Source organism: Chlorocebus sabaeus, chromosome 14 (genome assembly GCF_047675955.1).
Source record: "Chlorocebus sabaeus isolate Y175 chromosome 14, mChlSab1.0.hap1, whole genome shotgun sequence".
Taxonomy (NCBI): Eukaryota; Metazoa; Chordata; class Mammalia; order Primates; family Cercopithecidae; genus Chlorocebus; species Chlorocebus sabaeus.
In genome coordinates, this window is record NC_132917.1 from 80,366,109 (window position 1) to 80,383,047 (window position 16,939).

Here is a 16,939-nt window from a genome sequence, read left to right on the forward strand (position 1 = left end):
AATGAGACCTGAGTTTCTCTATAATAATCAAAATAATAGGCTTCGTGTTTAATATAATCACCATTTCTTTCTTCCTTAAGCCATTCATATCTGTGTCCAGCTCCATGCCAGAAACTGAACTGTGAATGGGATTTTGATAATTATTATTCTAATTAATCGTAAGGGAAAAAAGTAAAGGACTTTCATTTTAGCTGAGGGAATATCTGATTAAATGCATATCAGGAGACTAGCAGACTTGCCTGGTGTATTCAGTGAGAAATGGTTGAATGGATTGTGTCTGAGCATTCCAGGATTAAAGGAGAACCATTTGTCCTGAGGAGTTTGAGGATAAGAGTGGATTTTCTCTTTGATCCAACCATAAATGTTGTCAGAAGTTTGGGTGATTCATCAGTCCCAGACCCATCCTTTTTCCTTCCATAATTTCTTAGTTTTTCACAAATGCATCAATCCTGTTTAACTGTTAAGGGTAGGACTTCTGTATTTTTATTTGATTCCTTCAATTTCAACAAGGATCAGGTTGCCTTAAGTAGTAGCTACAGTATGAGTTGCAACTGTCTAAAGGGGGAGACCGTAAAACTAAAAAAGCACCTTTGGGCCAGGCGCGGTGGCTCACGCCTCTAATGCCAGCACTTTGGGAGGCCAAGGCGGGTGGATCACAAGGTCCGGAGACCGAGAGCATCTTGGTAAACAGGGTGGAACCCCATCTCTACTAAAAATACAAAAATTAGCTGGGCATGGTGGCGTGCACCTGTATTCCCAGCCACTCTGGAGGCTGAGGCAGGAGAATCGCTTGAACCCGGGAGGCGGAGGTTGCAGTGAGTTGAGATCGCGCCACTGTATTCCAGCCTGGGCAACAAGAGCAAAACTCTGTCTCGGAAAAAAAAAAAAAAAAATTGCACCTTTGAGCAGGGCTGGGAGACCAGAAAAATGGGAGCAGGAGGATGCTGAGTTCCAAGGGCAGGGAGAAGTCAGCACTAATGGACTCTGAGCAGATTTCCTTCAGCCTCTCCTGTGAAATACGCAAGCTTAGACCAACGTGGCCCTGCGGCTGTATCTACAGATACCAAATTAACTGGTGGAAAGGGGATAACTTCTGACTGATCAAGTAGGCATTGTGTCACAAGTTACCATAGAAACCAGCTTGCCTGCTGCTCTTTGGGTGCATTCTCTGTGTGTTTTGGCAACAGTATCAAGGGTGTGGAAGCACCTTTGTTGCCAAATCAGCAGGAAATTCATGATTTGGGGTCCAGTCCAGGTCAGAACACCTACATTAAGCAGTCCAGCCAACCCAACTAGATACAACTTCTACTCTTCCATGTAACTTTCTTCTTCCTTCCTTACCTCAAAGCTTATATTAGAAAAGGAATTTCTTAGGGACCACTAGAATAACCTTTGCTTTCTAGCAGAGTATGAGGCAAAGAAATAACAAAAGTCATTTGGTCAAATACCAGTCACACTGATCACTTGGGGGCTCTTAGAGGCCACATTTGGCCTCTTCAGTTCTCTTCTTAAGGAGGTAGCTTCTGGACACAGCAGATGCTTGGTTACAAGTAAGCAGTGGGTAAATGGAGCTTGAAATAGCCAGAGATTGCAGTAGAAACTTATGTATAGAGTGAGAGGCATATAAGACTAAAATCCACTGAAGAAACCATCTAGAACAGGCATCAATCAATTACTATCTCTGTCCCAAACTTAGCCTTCTGTTTGATTATGCAATGTTGTATTGACTGCTTTTGTGCTACAACTGCAGACTTGATTAGTCATGACAGAGACTAACTGGCTCACAAAGGCCAAAATCTACACTACCTGGCCCTTTACAGGGAAGAGTCTGCCAATCCATGCTCTAAAAGTAAACCTAGCTTGAGATAAAACAAATATGGTGTAAGCACCTGAATTCCCTGAAAAGCTAAAGGACCTTGAATCCAACTACTTTTACCTTAAATAGCGACAGCACCAGTCATTTTATAGGATTTCCACAAAGTTGGGAATGTGGAGTAATCATTGGGCTTCTATCTGAAATGAAGAACCTCTAGGGAAAAATTCAGCAGCTGTTGGAAATGCAATGCTGTGCAATAGTTAAAGACAGGAAGTGAAAAGTATTGTATACGGCAGCAGAACTCTGGAGAAAGAAGAACTCTGGAGAGGGAAGGTAGCTCGGAGGCTCACCGTTATCCATAATTGGAGTAAAACAGGGGAGTGTGGCAAATGGTTTTCTGTTTTAGAAAGTGTGCTGAGCCCTTTACTGACCACAAATGGCCGGAAACTTCAGAGGTACATTTATCAGTGACATCTGCACCAAGAAGTAAATTCCCATCATTCTTCCTTCCTCACTCAACAGCATCTTATTCCCCCAAGCTACCCATCCCACTCAAGTGAACTGAGGTTTCACTCATACCTAGAGTGAGAAGTAGTGAGTTTTGTCTGGGTTCCTCCCTGGATGCTTATGTTTATAATAGACATTCTTCTAAGACCCACAGGACTTGTGCTGTAATGTGGAATGCATGACATGTGGCAGTACAGGGCCAGGTGACTCTACTTGGTACCAATCCTACCACACCGTAACAGGTGCGTAGGATTGACCCAATTTGAAAGAAATAATAGGTTTTGAGAGCTCGTCTCTGTATCTTGCTTTATGCTCTTTAACCATACATTTTTTATAGGCTTCTGCTCTTAGACTGCCATCAAATTCATCCGTTCAGAAATTGTCTTTCCCAATTACCAATTAAATTGTGAGGGGATTAAATCATTTTTTGGGCATATTACAAGCTTCCTAAAGGTCCTTGGTAGGAACCATTGCCTACCTTACCTAAAAACTGGATGCAGCTTTTGACTTTTTCACACTGTACTCAAAGCAACTTGTGCCTATTCACCATGAGTTAATCAACGGCAGATATTAGATACTCAGAATAAAACATCCAGGCATCTGATCTTAGATCCCCCTTTGGAGCAAGCAATGGTGGATGAGACATAAGGCTGGGAGTAAGTAATCAACTAGGGGTGGAAGTGAAGAATTGAAATAAAAGTGACCTTTGTCAAGTTAGGATTTGTGAACTTCAACAGCCAGGTCCATAAACCCATAGATCTTAAGTAAAATGACATTATTATTGGAGCCCGAATACCTGACTCTGGCATTTGCTATATGCAACCAGAGGATCCTCCCTTTCCTCATCTAAACAACACAAATAATGATGCTTACCCTACAAACAGCACCCTTCACCCACACCATGACATTGTAAAGAAGGACAAATGAAATAATGTCTAGGAAAGTTCTCTGCAAGCTATAAAAACAGGACATGCACAGGATTATCATTAAAATTAGCAGCCAGAAACTGAGTAGACCTTCCACATATGCAGAAGAGTTGACCTGCTTTTTGATCGGGGTTCAGAGATCTGAGCAAGGTAGTTATGCTAGAAATGTCTTTTCCACCTTCACCCTTGCCACCTAAAACTTAACCCTTTTGAAATGCCAACTCTTCTGGGCTTAGACATTGGGCGATTAAAAGAATGCCTGCTCTGATGGAGGGGTGGAGAAATCCTAAGATAATCTGTAAGTAAGAAAAAAAAAAGTGCAATATGCTATGAAAGAAATGTAGAAAAATTAGACTATTTTACAGTGTTGTTTAGGCCAGCCTCCAACACATTCGACACGAATAGCTCATGCTTAGTTCTAAGCACCATTTATGAGGCCAGTCAACCATATATGAGGTCATGTTGATCACTGTAGCTTTGTTAGTAGTTGGGAGTTGAGACAGTGGAGGAGTTTTCAGCAGAAAGTGAGAGGAGATGGCTTGTCTTGTTTTTTTTTCTGTATCCCTGGCCAAAAACAGTGCTTCATCTACCAAGAGCTACTGAAATGCCAGTAGAAGGAATAAATGACTGAACACTGGCCCTTGAGTACAGTTTAGTAAACTAAGTAAGCGATAAAGCATAATTTCTTTCTGAGGACTTCTTATGTCTCTTATAATAAGGTTCCTGCCACCTTCGAGCTAATTGCATTAGTAACTATACCATCGTATTTTTGTACGTTTACTCTCATTTCACTTCTTTGGCATAACAGTTAAATATCTTGAATAAAACTATGGCATTTGTGTAAATTTTTCTTTCTAGATCCATTATTTCTCTTGAGATCAGAAAGGAATTTTGAATTTCACAATTAAAGGCAAATAAGAGACCTTTTTTAGTTTTTCAAGAATGAATATTTCTCCAGTAAAAGGAATTGCAGAGATGTTTTTCATTGAGTACATTAAAATGAGGCACACAGCCTTCAAAGTCTTATGCAAGTGTGAGCTTCTGCAAAACTGGTTGACTGGGGAGAGACATTTTTTTCTTGAACTGTCTTTTGCAGGGAACTGTTTCATATTTATCAAATGGTTGCAGGTTTTTAGACTTTGTACAAAATACTTTTGCAGTATTAGATGTTGCTCAATATACAGCATAGACTCCTCATGCTCCACCCGATAGGTAGACAGCTTTTGGTCATTTTTGAGACAGTTTATTTTTCTTTTTGAGTTAGTGAGTTAAATTGTGTCTGTTCTTTCGTGACTCTGCACTCCCACGAAATAAGAACTGCTAGAGCAGGTATGATCCATTGACTACATTCCTTTGGGTTTGCTGAAGAAAATGCAGTTATTTACATTGATGAATAGCCTTAATTGGGTAAAATAGACTGGTAGTGCTGAGCTAATACCTTTAAATGCCTTGTCTTATGCAATTAATATTCCTTTGTCACACATACATTTAAACCGTTGGAAGAAAGTCTTGTGTTCTTGACTCCTGTCAGACTTAACGAATGATTTTGTCAAGTCATTCCTTTCTGCCCTGGTTGATTGATAGCTAAATTTTGGTCTTCTAGCTTATGTAAAAAGTGTTAACTATGCCTTTCAGCTTGTAGGCAAGGGCATTTAAACCATTCTAGTAGTCAATTTACAGAGGAATTACATTGCCTGTTTACTGGAGGGGTCAAAAAAATGTGCCCCTGCTCATCAGAGACACAAATCACAGGGCCCATGAGCTAATGAAGGCAGTATTTATGAGTTTCTGCACTTGCTGGCTGATACCAAGTTCAAGATGTCCCTGGTCCTGGCTGCTGAGGACTCTGGCTCCCACTTTTGGATATGCCTGTGTTTATAGACTATGGAGTAGATATATTTAAGAACTTTTGATCCTAATACTCTTAAGAGTGAGAATGCAAATTAGAATGCTAGATTGTCACAGTACCAAGCTGCATTTGCAGCTTTCAAAGATTTCTCTATAGTAAGGCTCACCTCTGCCACCACCTGGCTTATGGATTTCCGTATAAACCATAATTACCATATCAAAGCGTGGAAAAGGGATACCAGTCTTTCTGGGAGAAGTCTCTTGTCCCTTGGCTTGAACCCAGTTAGAATCCTAAGAAACACACTTTCTTTAGCATCTTACAATTTACTATTTTAAAACATTTTGATCATTAAGAGTTATAAGAAAATGGTAACATTAGAGCAAGTATAATTCATCGAATACATTGTTGCAGTAGGCATATCTTAGACCACAAGTTCTCTATTTTTTTCCAGATCCCTAAACCCCCAGGAAGTCAGAGTTTCATAGTGAGTATTGAGCAGTTCTCTTTCTAGTCTCAGAGTAGGGATTCATTAGGACTCAGCATCACTTCTACCTCTGGTAGGGTCACTGATTCCCTGTTATGGTGTCCATCTGCCATGGGGTCTCTTCTTTTATCCTCTCCACAGGGGCTCTTCTTCTTTTTGGTCTTACTATATCATGGGTAGGGAAGAGGGGAGCTTTCAGAATCCCTTGTATATGTACTTTACTCATCCAGGAATCACATTTGTTCCTGGAATGTTTGCTGCTGTCATCATATATACCGTTGCTTTTGGTCAATAATGTACACAAAGCTGGTACAAAGTAGACATATGAGAGCTTGTGTATGTTAGTATTTAAAAGCATGTAGTCTGGGGCCAAGCAACATTGGTTCAAATCCTGCCACTGCTATCTGTTAGCTTTGTGAATGTGGACAACTGACTTAATTCTATTGTCTCAGTCTCCTTACCTGTAAAATGAATAAAATAGTAGCCAGTGATTTTTGAGAAAAGTAAACAAGTTATTCTAATTATTTAGAACAGTATCTGGCACAAAGTAAGCACTAAATGAAGATTGTTATTATGAAATATTAATTTTCCCCAATGCTTTTCTGCTCTCGCCACTTCTCCTCATTTCACTGCTGCAGTTGCTTCTGTCTCTTGCATATCCTCTCCCTTCCACTAGCCTCTCCTTTGCTTTCTTACGCTGCATCCAGCAATTGTGGGCTCTATTTTCTGCTAACATTTTTAACAGCACCATGTCAAGGTGCTGTACCTGCTGGATTAAGCCATCTGGAGATCCACAATGATTCCAGCACTCCTTGGGACCCTGAGGCAGCTTTTCACTGTCTCTTCTCATAAAGGCAAGCGCTCTTGCCTATTGTGGAGGTAAAGGAGGAATTTGATACTGACCTGTGTGTGCTGGGGCAGAAAATGAAATCAACAGTAGGAGCTAAGTACCTATTACTGTCCTTCAGGAAAAGCCCCGATCAACCCTTCCCTGTCCTAGTCCCAATGGCTTGTCTCTTTGTTATAACTTTTTGAGTAAAGTGTTTATTTAATCTATAAAAATAATAAATTACAGCTGTGATTTTCTTACACACAGCCCATGGCTATATAATGAAACATGAGGAGTAGACTACTGTTCTTTCAATACATTTGGCCAAAGAAATGAATTGAAATGGCCCCAGACTAGTCTGCTAATTGATCAGAAATTTATTTTCAAGATGTCTCTCCCACTTCACCAAAAGGTGATTTGGTAACCATGAAAACTTATTCTATGTATGTTATCAGTTATCTATTGTCACAACAGTGTAGTATAACAGTATTTCAGGGGCATACAGCAATAGCATTTGTAGCTAACTGCTCTGAGGTGGTCATCTTGGCCCAGCCTTCTCCTGTGCCTGGATTTTATTGCTCTTAATGGATCTGGGAAGGCCTTGACAGCGATGACTGAGGTGACTCAGTCCTGGTCAATAGGTTTGTCACCCTTTTTCTGGGACAGGCAGTCTAGCCTGGGCATGTCCTTCTCCTGGGGATGACAGAGAACAAGACCAAGCCAGCCAATGTTGAATGAGCCTTTCAAATGTCCACATGCATCATGGTGGCCAACATCCATTGACCCTAAACATGAGACATGACCAAGCCCAGAGTCACAGAGGGCAGGTACTACAGAGTTACATGGCAATGGTATGGATAGAAGGAGAGAGAAGAATAAGGTTATTCATGCAACAAATCTATTACAATTATCTATTCCATCAGTGAGACATGTTCCTAACTTTTATACTGACCATCAGCACTCATAGAGAAAAAAATCTAAGGGCACATATGTTGATTTGGCTGTTGATCTGGCTCCAATATAAGTGTTGCTAATGATGACAGTTGTACTTTTAAATGATCCAGCAGACCTGAATGAATTTGGTGGACAGTGAATGAGATGGGTAGGGAAAAGCACAGGGCCTGATAGAGGTAATTGGGTCCATTAAGAGGAGATGCTAGTATCCCAATTAAAATGATTTTGCTTCATGAAAGATAGTCAGTTTCATCAAGATAATGACCAAAGAATTTCATGTTTCTCTTATAAAGAAAACTAAATAAAGCAAGAACCATGATTATTCTTTAAATGTCTTCCCCAGGCCTTATAGATATGCCTCTGCTTCCCCCACCTGCTCCCAACCCAACCTGAACAATGAAGAGTGCCTTCGTTACCAATGGAGTGTGCATTGATGGCACCTTGGCTTATTAAAGTGGCTTTGGATAGATTGTAGCACTGACTGATTACACTAATTGACCTTCAGACTGGCTAAACTTTGCCTGACTTAATGAAGCTCAATACTTGTCAAGCCCCCTAGGCTGGATGGCTCCTGGCTCAGTCACTTTGTTGCTTTGATTTTTCATTTTTAATAACGATTATACCACACAGCTTAAGGAAATACGGCAGAACATGTCAGTATTCATGAGGAGCCTGGAACAGCCATATTCATGGAAAGATTTAAGGGTTCAGATTTTTTGAGCCTACTTGAAATCACCCTCTAACCCCGGTTTTGACCTTGGCTGGTATTTCTTGTATCATAGTGATAAAGAAGTTAACACTATTATTCTTAACAAGATTTTTGTAAACATTTATCTAAATGACAGGATAGATGTTAAATGGTCAGGCATTTATTAAACATCATCTGCCCAGCCTCAACTTGGGTGTTAACTTTTATTTCTGAAAGTCAAGATGGCATTGGGTTGCTCAGACACATAGCCAATTCTGCCTAAAGATTGGCATGCAAAACGCTTCAATTGCAGGGGAAGTTTAGCAAAGAAAGAAAGCTTTCATCCTGAAGGAGAATCGGGATTGATTAGTAGTAGCTACTTGGAGCACTGTGTTGAAGTAGTATTTGAGCTCAGCATAAAAGAATGCAGTAATTGATTAATCATGTCTGGTGTGGGCATAGAAAGGAAGAGTTGTAGCATACTTGCCATTCCTGTCCTAGTTCATAGCTTTTGATCTTGTTCCTTATAAACAACTCTTCCTTCACCTTTTAATTATTTCTTATAAATGTATCTCTATTTATTTTCAACTTCCACTCATGCTTGAATCTCTGAATTAGTTTTCTGCCAGATCTTTTCTTTGCTGGCCACTTTTTTGTTTTTGGGTCAGTATCTGAGTTCCTTTTCTGTGTTCAGGGAATTTCTCATGTTATGAATCTCTGTATAAGAAGTTTAAATGGCCAAAACACTTGTTTTCAAAGAATACTTTCCTCCCGGCCGCTACCTCTTGTACTCTTTCAACGAGGTGAGGATGTATGTCCTAGAGTTCTGGTCTCTGTTTCACCCAGATGAAAATCAGGTCTGCCTAACATTTTGAATCAAAACCTATTGTCACAAAGACATAGGGTGTCTTAACATTTCTGAATTCTGCCCATTTTGTGAACTCATGGGTCAGTCTTTCTGCTTAAATCAGCTAGAATTAGTTTCTGATCCTTGAGACTAAGAACTTGACAATAGGTCTTCTAGGGAGGCATTCCTCAAACTTTATACTGTGGAAGGATCACCTAGGCATCTTAGTAAAATGCAGATTCTGGTTAAAAGCAGCTCTGGATGGGTCTTGGTTTTGCATTTCTAATAAGCTCCCAGGAAATGGCATGGTACTGGCCAGTGGCCCACACTTCAAGTAGAAAGGATCTAAGTAAGGGAAGGCAGAATTTGTAGGAAAATAAAAATTCTATTTTCAGGTTAAATTAGGGCAGGCCAACTACTGTAGCTAATAAACTTCAAAATGTACAAAGGCTCCAGACAACAGAATTACATTTCTTAATAATGTACAATACTGGGGCAGTAACAGAACACTAGTCAGTTCTCTTTCACGTATGCAAGGACCTAAGTTTATTGGGAGGCAGGGAATGTCTTTTATCTTCAACTCAAAGCATCTCTATCTTTGGCCAGTGGGAGCGTCCTGTTATTCTGGCATGCCCCCGGGAGTCTTTGATAGTTCTTTGCTACCTGGCATGAAAAGATATTTCAAGCTTATTTGTACAATCCCGGCCTCAGAGTGCCTGGAATCAGCCCTTTCTCCATGAAGCTCTGTTTTTTTTGTTTGTTTGTTTGTTTTTGTTTTCTGTTTTTGTAATGTAAAGTTATGTTTCAAGTTGTTGATCACTACTAGGCTAGCCATTATTTTCAGGCTTTTTCATTAGACAGAACTGAGAAAATGTTTGCAAGTGTGCGTATGTTTTCAGTGTAAAATCTCATGTTTTCAAACGTTGGCAAGGATATAGAGAAAGGAAAGCTTTGAACGTTGTTTGTGGGAATGTAAATTAGTACAATCATAGAAAACAGTATGGAAGTGCCTCAAAAAATTAAAAATAGAACTACCATATTATCTAACAATCCCACTTCTGGGTAGAATCTGATGGAAATAAATCAATATCTAAAAGAGATATCTGCACCCCCATGTTTATTGGAGCATTATTTATAATAGCCAAGACATGGAATCAACCAAGTGTCCACTGATAGATAAATGGATAAAAAATGTGATAGACAGATAAATAGGTATATACACAATGGAATATTATTAACCATATAAAAATAGAAATCTTTTATATGTGACAACATGGATGGACTTGGAGGGAATTGTGCTTAGTGAAATAAGCCAGATAAAGACAAATACTATATGGCATCACTTATATATGGAACCTAAAAACAAACAAACAAGAGGTGGAACTCACAGAAACAAAAAGTAAGCCAGTGGTTGCTAGGGGCTGGAGGTGGGGGTGGTGAAATGCTTGAAATGTTGGTCAAAGGGTACAAACTGTAAGTTATACAGTGAATAAACTATGAGAATCTAATATACACCATGATGATTATCAAAAATACTGTGCTGTATGCTTGAAATTTGCTAAGAGAGTAGATCTTAAGTGTTCTCACCAATAAAGAAAAAAAAAGGTAGCTATATGAGGGAATGAATATGTTAATTAACTCAATTGTAATTATTTCACAATATATATGTTTATAAAAAATGTATGTTTATCAAATCATCATATTATACACTTTAAATATATACATATTTATTTGTCAGTTATGCCTCAATAAATCTGAATCAAATCCTGTGTGTTTCTACTGACATTTCTAATTCAGATCTAGCATTGGAGAATTCTTCTTCAATTACTTTCTACCCTACCAACACTTCTGGTTAGCAAGGGCATAGGAAATGATGAATTAAAATTTCATAGTTAATCATTTTCTTTATTTTACATTTAAACACAATAATGTTGGAATAACAATATTCATACTTCCCCTATAATTAAAATCACATAAAATGCTTAAAATATTTTAGTATTTTCTATTCCCTTTCTCGTCCCCTTTTCACAATGTTGTAATATGTCTTTATTGTCAGAGTATACAAACATTCATACTATATTCTATCACTTTTTATGTTAATATTTTTCTAGTTATTTTAATTCTCAAAATTTAATTCTTAAAATAACTAGATAGGAAAGGATCATGAGAACAATATTCTGAGTTCTTGCGTTTTTATCAGATTTTCTATGCCTTATATCCTTGAGTGTCAGTTTTGCTGGTTATAAAATTCTTAGTTTACATTATCTTTCCTTGAGTATCTTAAAGACAATATTTTCCTTTGGCATAAATCTTTACTATTAAAAAGTCTGCTGATAATCTATTTTTTCCTGTATAAATCATACGGTATATTTGCTGAACTGCAGATTTTTTCCCCTCATTTTTTCTTTGGAATTCAGTCATTTTACTGGAAAATATCTTGGTTGATAATTACGGGTCAGTCTTCTCAGGTACATAATACATTCTTTCAGATTGTAGGTTATTTGTTTAATTTCAAATTTTTTATTTTTCATTAACATATATATGTTTGTGGAGTACAGTGTAATATTTTGATATATGTATATATTATGAATAATTAAATTAAGCTAACATATTCATCACCTTACATACTTATTTTTGTGGTGAGAACATTAAAAACCCACCTTAGCAATTTAAAAATATACAGTATTAGAATACAGTTTCAATATATACATATATTCTGGAAAGTTTTCGTTGATTACAATTTTTGGTATTCATTCTGTTTTCTTGTTTTGATTTTCTTTTTTCATGGACCTTCTGGTAGCCCTGTTTTGACTTTTCTTTGCCTATCTTCACTATTTGTCACATTTTCTCAAACGGTTTTTTAGCTCTTTAAAAAATATTTTTTGGATTTAAAACTTTTCCTTACTTTATTTGTCTTATGGCATTTGTTGTAGTGTTTATTCATTCTTGTCTTTTTCAAATGATTTTCTTTTATTTATAATTCTTTCTTGAGTTTCATGACCTAATTCTTTAGTTTTTCTTATTTGAATTTGTCATGTTCTTCCATATTTTATATTATTTTTGTGATGTTTTTAATTTACTTGAAATGGTAGGTTACAGTTTTAATCTGTTTTATAAGCATATCCTTTTGGCATGCTTTCAGTATGCTTAGGGATAATATATTTCTTAATCTAATTTTTCTTATAATAACTTTGGATGAGATTTGACCTTGATAATTTTAAGTTGCTCATTTTTGTGAACATTATCTTCCTGAAGGCTTAGAAAGAGGTTTGATGCAGATGGCTTCTCAAGTTCCCGGAGTTCTCACTTCTGTTATTTTTGTGTGGCATTAAAAAATGTTTGTCTGATTGTTGAGATAACCTGACTCTTCTTATCCCCCCTACTTTATCTCAACCTTCTCTTTCTTTTGTCTCTGTTGTCCCTGTCAAGTTCAATTTTGATTCCACTCTAAATATTTTTTCCTCCATTGTGGGCCTGTTCTGGAAGAGAGCCACTGCAGGTCAGTTTCAAGTGTTCACTGTAGGATCCCCTTCAGACCTTTTTACCCTAGGCACTGCCATTTGTTAACTTATGACTGCAGACAAGTTATTTAACTTTTTAAAGTCCCAGCTTCTTCATTTGAAGAACTAGTATAAGAATCATTCCTATCTTATAGTTTGTAATAGGAATGAAATGATATAACATGCAAAGATTTTAGTTGAGTAAATGACACATTATATATGAGCTCACCAATAACCAACATTATCCCAGGCAGTAATTTAATACACTTTGTCAAATGAGTATGTGGGAGATGTTAACTTTACATAGACTTTATTACATTATATATGGTAAAATGTCAAACACAATTCAGAGTTAAACCAAACTAAGTTATACGTACTTTCATGCATACCTTATGGTAATTAGAACAAAAAGGAATTGAGATTTGCTCCTAATTTTCCTTGTTCTGACCAATAACGAATATGTGTGTGTGTCATCCTATCAAGAGATTCACTTGAATGCTCCTGAATAGGTATATTTGTTTGGAAAACATTCAGAGTGTTTATCATCTTCTCTTCTGTTTATTTTTATATACATCCCATATACATTCAGATAATTATGAACAAAACAGCACCAAGGTGATTTTTCAGGGACAGTTTCATTTTATTTTCATGCAGCTGCCCTGCTTTCTATTTTAACAATGTGGGAATGATGTATAATTATGCATTGTTAGAAGATTTGGGCTTGTTTATTCTCATTTATCTTGAAGAATAATTATAAGTATTTCTGGAACATAGAAACTATGTCATCATAGCACCTGGGCACAAACAGTTTTGAGATTGTTAGATGTTTCATGTTTCTGCTTCTATCTAACACAAACAATGGATCTAGAATGGGCAGGAGACTGCACAGTGGCAAAGTTTCAGGGTTTGCTTCAAAGTTTAGATCTTTATGAAAGTTCTCCCAACTTGTTGGTTGATGCCTAGATTTTTCCTTTTCAAAGAGCCTGAATTCTTCAACTGTGTCATGATTCAGAACATCCTGAAGGTTTGGGTCAATGAAAGATGAGAGAAGACCTTTGATGGGAGAGGGCCCATAGTGTATTGAGCAACAGGCCATTTATGTAACTTTCAGGTTGACATATAATATGTTTAATTCACACACTTCCATCAGTCATTGGTTTTCCTTTAATAGTATAAGCTCTGGGGAAATTTTAAAAAGAAAATAGGAATATTATCTCCCTGGGTAATGAGAGCTCAAAAGCAGTTTAGAAAAAAATGGACAATTCTACTGTTTCTTAATTGTATGTCATTTTTTGTTTCTGTTTCAACTGTAGCTTCGGAAAGCAGTGATGGATCACATATCTGATTCTTTCTTGGAAACCAATGTTCCTTTGCTAGTTCTCATTGAGGCAGCAAAGAGTGGAAATGAAAAGGAAGTGAAAGAATATGCCCAGGTTTTCCGCGAGCATGCCAACAAACTGGTAGAGGTAAGTGTGGAGGGGCCTGAAGACTAGAATTTACCGATGGGTTCAATCTCTGCATATGGCTCTTAGAATTTCACTAGAGAGCTATTCTGTTGTGTTTTTGGAGAAATAAAGTCCTGGAATCATTCTTTCCTTTACTTTCTGATTAGTGTACCCCTTTTCCAAGGAATCAAGCTATCAGTCATCTTTCTTTTGTCTATCTCACAACTCTAAGCATGCTCCGAAATATATTTGCCGATTTTCCTGAACAACAAGCAGGAGCTGAAACAAAAGAAGTAGAAGGGACACTCTGAAGTGCTGAATGCCAGCTTTGATTCGAGGGAATAAATTAAAATTTCTAAATGGAGGCCTAGGACACTTCTCCCTTTTCTCCCTCCTCAAACCACTGTCCACTCCACCCAGTGGTGCCTAGACGCTGTCCACACTGGGAACTTGCAAAAAAAAAAATAAAAAAAAAATCACACCTCCCCCCAAAGAGATGTTTGAACTTTTGGTGGAAGATCTTGGGGCAGTAGTAGGGTACGTTAAGCATTGTAAGTATATTTTACGTGTTAAAGGAATCTGTGGGAGTTGCTTTATAAATTCAAAATTTTACTGGGTAATATTGAAAAAAAATATTGTACAAAGTAAATGATAACTAGGCTGCCTAAATTTAGGAGCTGAATACCAAGAGCCTGGCAAAGGTAGGATTAGTGATGTGGGGCTAAATATAATAGAAAATAGAGATGTTACACAAGAAATATGTGTGCTGGAGAACAAGAGCCCAGGAGGGATGAGGATGGATCCTGGAAAATTTAGGGAATGGTTATTAGGGCCAGGTTAAAACTTTTACAGGCTCTGAGCACTTAATCCTACCAGCACCACCACCACTGTGATGCATTCCCACTTTAATTCATAATAAAATAAAATCACTTAAAATGACAGAAGACTTAAATGCAAGCTGAAAGGAAAATAAGTTTTGGTTTTTTTTTTTCCTCTGGATGGAAAAATTAAAATTCTCAGTAAGTTCATTAAATGTAAAATCATCTCTGCTTTTCTTGGAGTGGGTGATGGGGGTGGTATTTGATTTAGTTGCATCCTAAGCACCTGCTTAGTTTGCTCCTTGGTTAATCCAGCACTGCAGGTGCCTCGGGCTGAAGACACCCAGCCAACAGGAAGTCCTACGTCAAGCCTCTGCTTCTCTAGGATACAGGCTGAGCCATTACCCATGACAGCTATCAGCAGGTTCTATGTGCAGAAACCTTGACTACAATAATGGAAGCTTTGAACTTCCTGCCGTAACCCCAATGTCTTGAGACAATACCAGCCTAGAGCTAAAACTAGGGTAATACTCACAAAATCAAGGCAATTTTTCTGGTTCTGTTCTCTCATACCAGGCAAGCCTTATATCACTGCTCACATTCCACCTACATGCTCGGACAGTTCACTTAGCTATTTAGGGATCCAGAGTCTTTCCAAGGTTGACCTTGGAAACTCTGACCATTTTCATGTTTTGAGAAGGGGAAGGCAGAGAAGAGAAGGAGGAGAATATGGGTACAGAAGGAGGGGAAGAAGGAGGAGGAAAAAAAAATGCTGATGGGTGCTACAAACCTTTAAATAGTCACATGTAATAAAATAATGTTAGCATATAAATATACCATCCCATCTATATAATTACAGCATTTACAAGATAACTGCAGAGTTTACCGAAAATATTAATTGATGGTGTGTTGTAGACACTGTGGATGAAGAATGGGACATGGATTTCAAGTTGTGTGATAAACATCTACTTTCCTCTTAGTGTCTTTACTTCATTTGCAGGACATATTTGAAGTTCAGACTTAACATCTTGTGTAAATATGAGACTAGGGCCAAAGACTCGGCTTTCTCCACTCACTCTCCTTTCTCCTGTGACAGGCCCTGGACACATCCACCATTTCCCCTTATCCTGTCTTTAGCTTCCATTGTAGGTAAATCCGTTCACTACCTGTGATTCTTGATCCTCAACTTGTGACAGAAGCTGAAAGCTTAGATTACTTGCAGCTCCACATTTCAGAAAATTGCACTTTGCCTCCATCAGGTATTCCCTTCATTTCCCATGGATTGTCACTGTGACCAGCAGCATTTTAATGTCTTGATGCCTAGGAGATACAGGGGCTAGTGTGTGGACTGGCCTCTGATTGATTAGGGAGTAACTGAAATATACAAATTTGCATATATACAAAAAAAAAAAAAACACCAAACTTGAAGCACTGAGCCGAGTGTTAGCCTTTTTCTAGTTTTGAAAAGTGTGTGGATATGGGCACCTTTCTTAGTTTCTGTGTCTGTAATATGAAAAAGTTGGTTTGTATATTGATTTTATATCCATTGAGCTTGATAAATTCAGTTAATAATTCTAAAATTTTGACAATTTCCTTTTGGATTTTCTATGTACATAGTCATGTACCTGCAAATTATGACTGTTGTATTAGTCTGTTCTCATGCTGCTAATAAAGACATATCATATGCAAGACTGGGTAATTTATAAATGAAAGACATTTAATTGACTCATAGTTCCACATATATGGGGAGGCCTCATAATCATGGCGGAAGGCAAAGGAGGAGGAAAGACACGTCTTACATGGTGGCAGGCAAGAGAACTTGTACAGGGAACTCCCCTTAAAAAACCATCAGATCTCATGAGATGTATTCACTACCCAGGAGAACAGTATGGGGAAAACCACCTCCATGATTCAGTTATCTCCACCTGGCACCACCCTTGACACGTGGAGATTATTACAATTCAAGGCGAGATTTGGATAGGAACACAGCCAAACCATGTAAGTGTATTTCTTCTTTCCCAATACTTACAGTTTGGTTTTTTTTCCCTTGCATTATAGTACTAGCTAGGACCTACAGTACAATATTGTGGTGATAAATATTTTGTGATTTCTGGATCTCAGTGGGGAAATTTCAGTTCTTTACCATTAATTATATTGTTCGCTCTACATTTCTTTTACATATCTTAATTAGGTCAAGCTAGTTCTATTACCCATTTGCCAAAAGACTTTAAAAAAATTATGAGTAAGTATAGGCTTGTATCAAATGCTTTTTCTGC

General features: G+C 37.8%; 1 protein-coding gene across 5 annotated transcripts in view; it reads left to right on the forward strand.

The window, feature by feature from the left end:
* CTNNA2 (catenin alpha 2) overlaps window positions 1-16,939 on the forward strand; it is a 1,149,887-nt gene that overhangs the window by 905,079 nt on the left and 227,869 nt on the right. For all 5 annotated transcript variants that reach the window (XM_007970059.3, XM_007970060.3, XM_073023121.1 and 2 more), the window contains one exon: window positions 13,714-13,866. In XM_007970059.3, coding sequence (XP_007968250.1) covers window positions 13,714-13,866 — 153 coding nt within the window. The remainder of the gene's footprint in view (window positions 1-13,713; window positions 13,867-16,939) is intronic.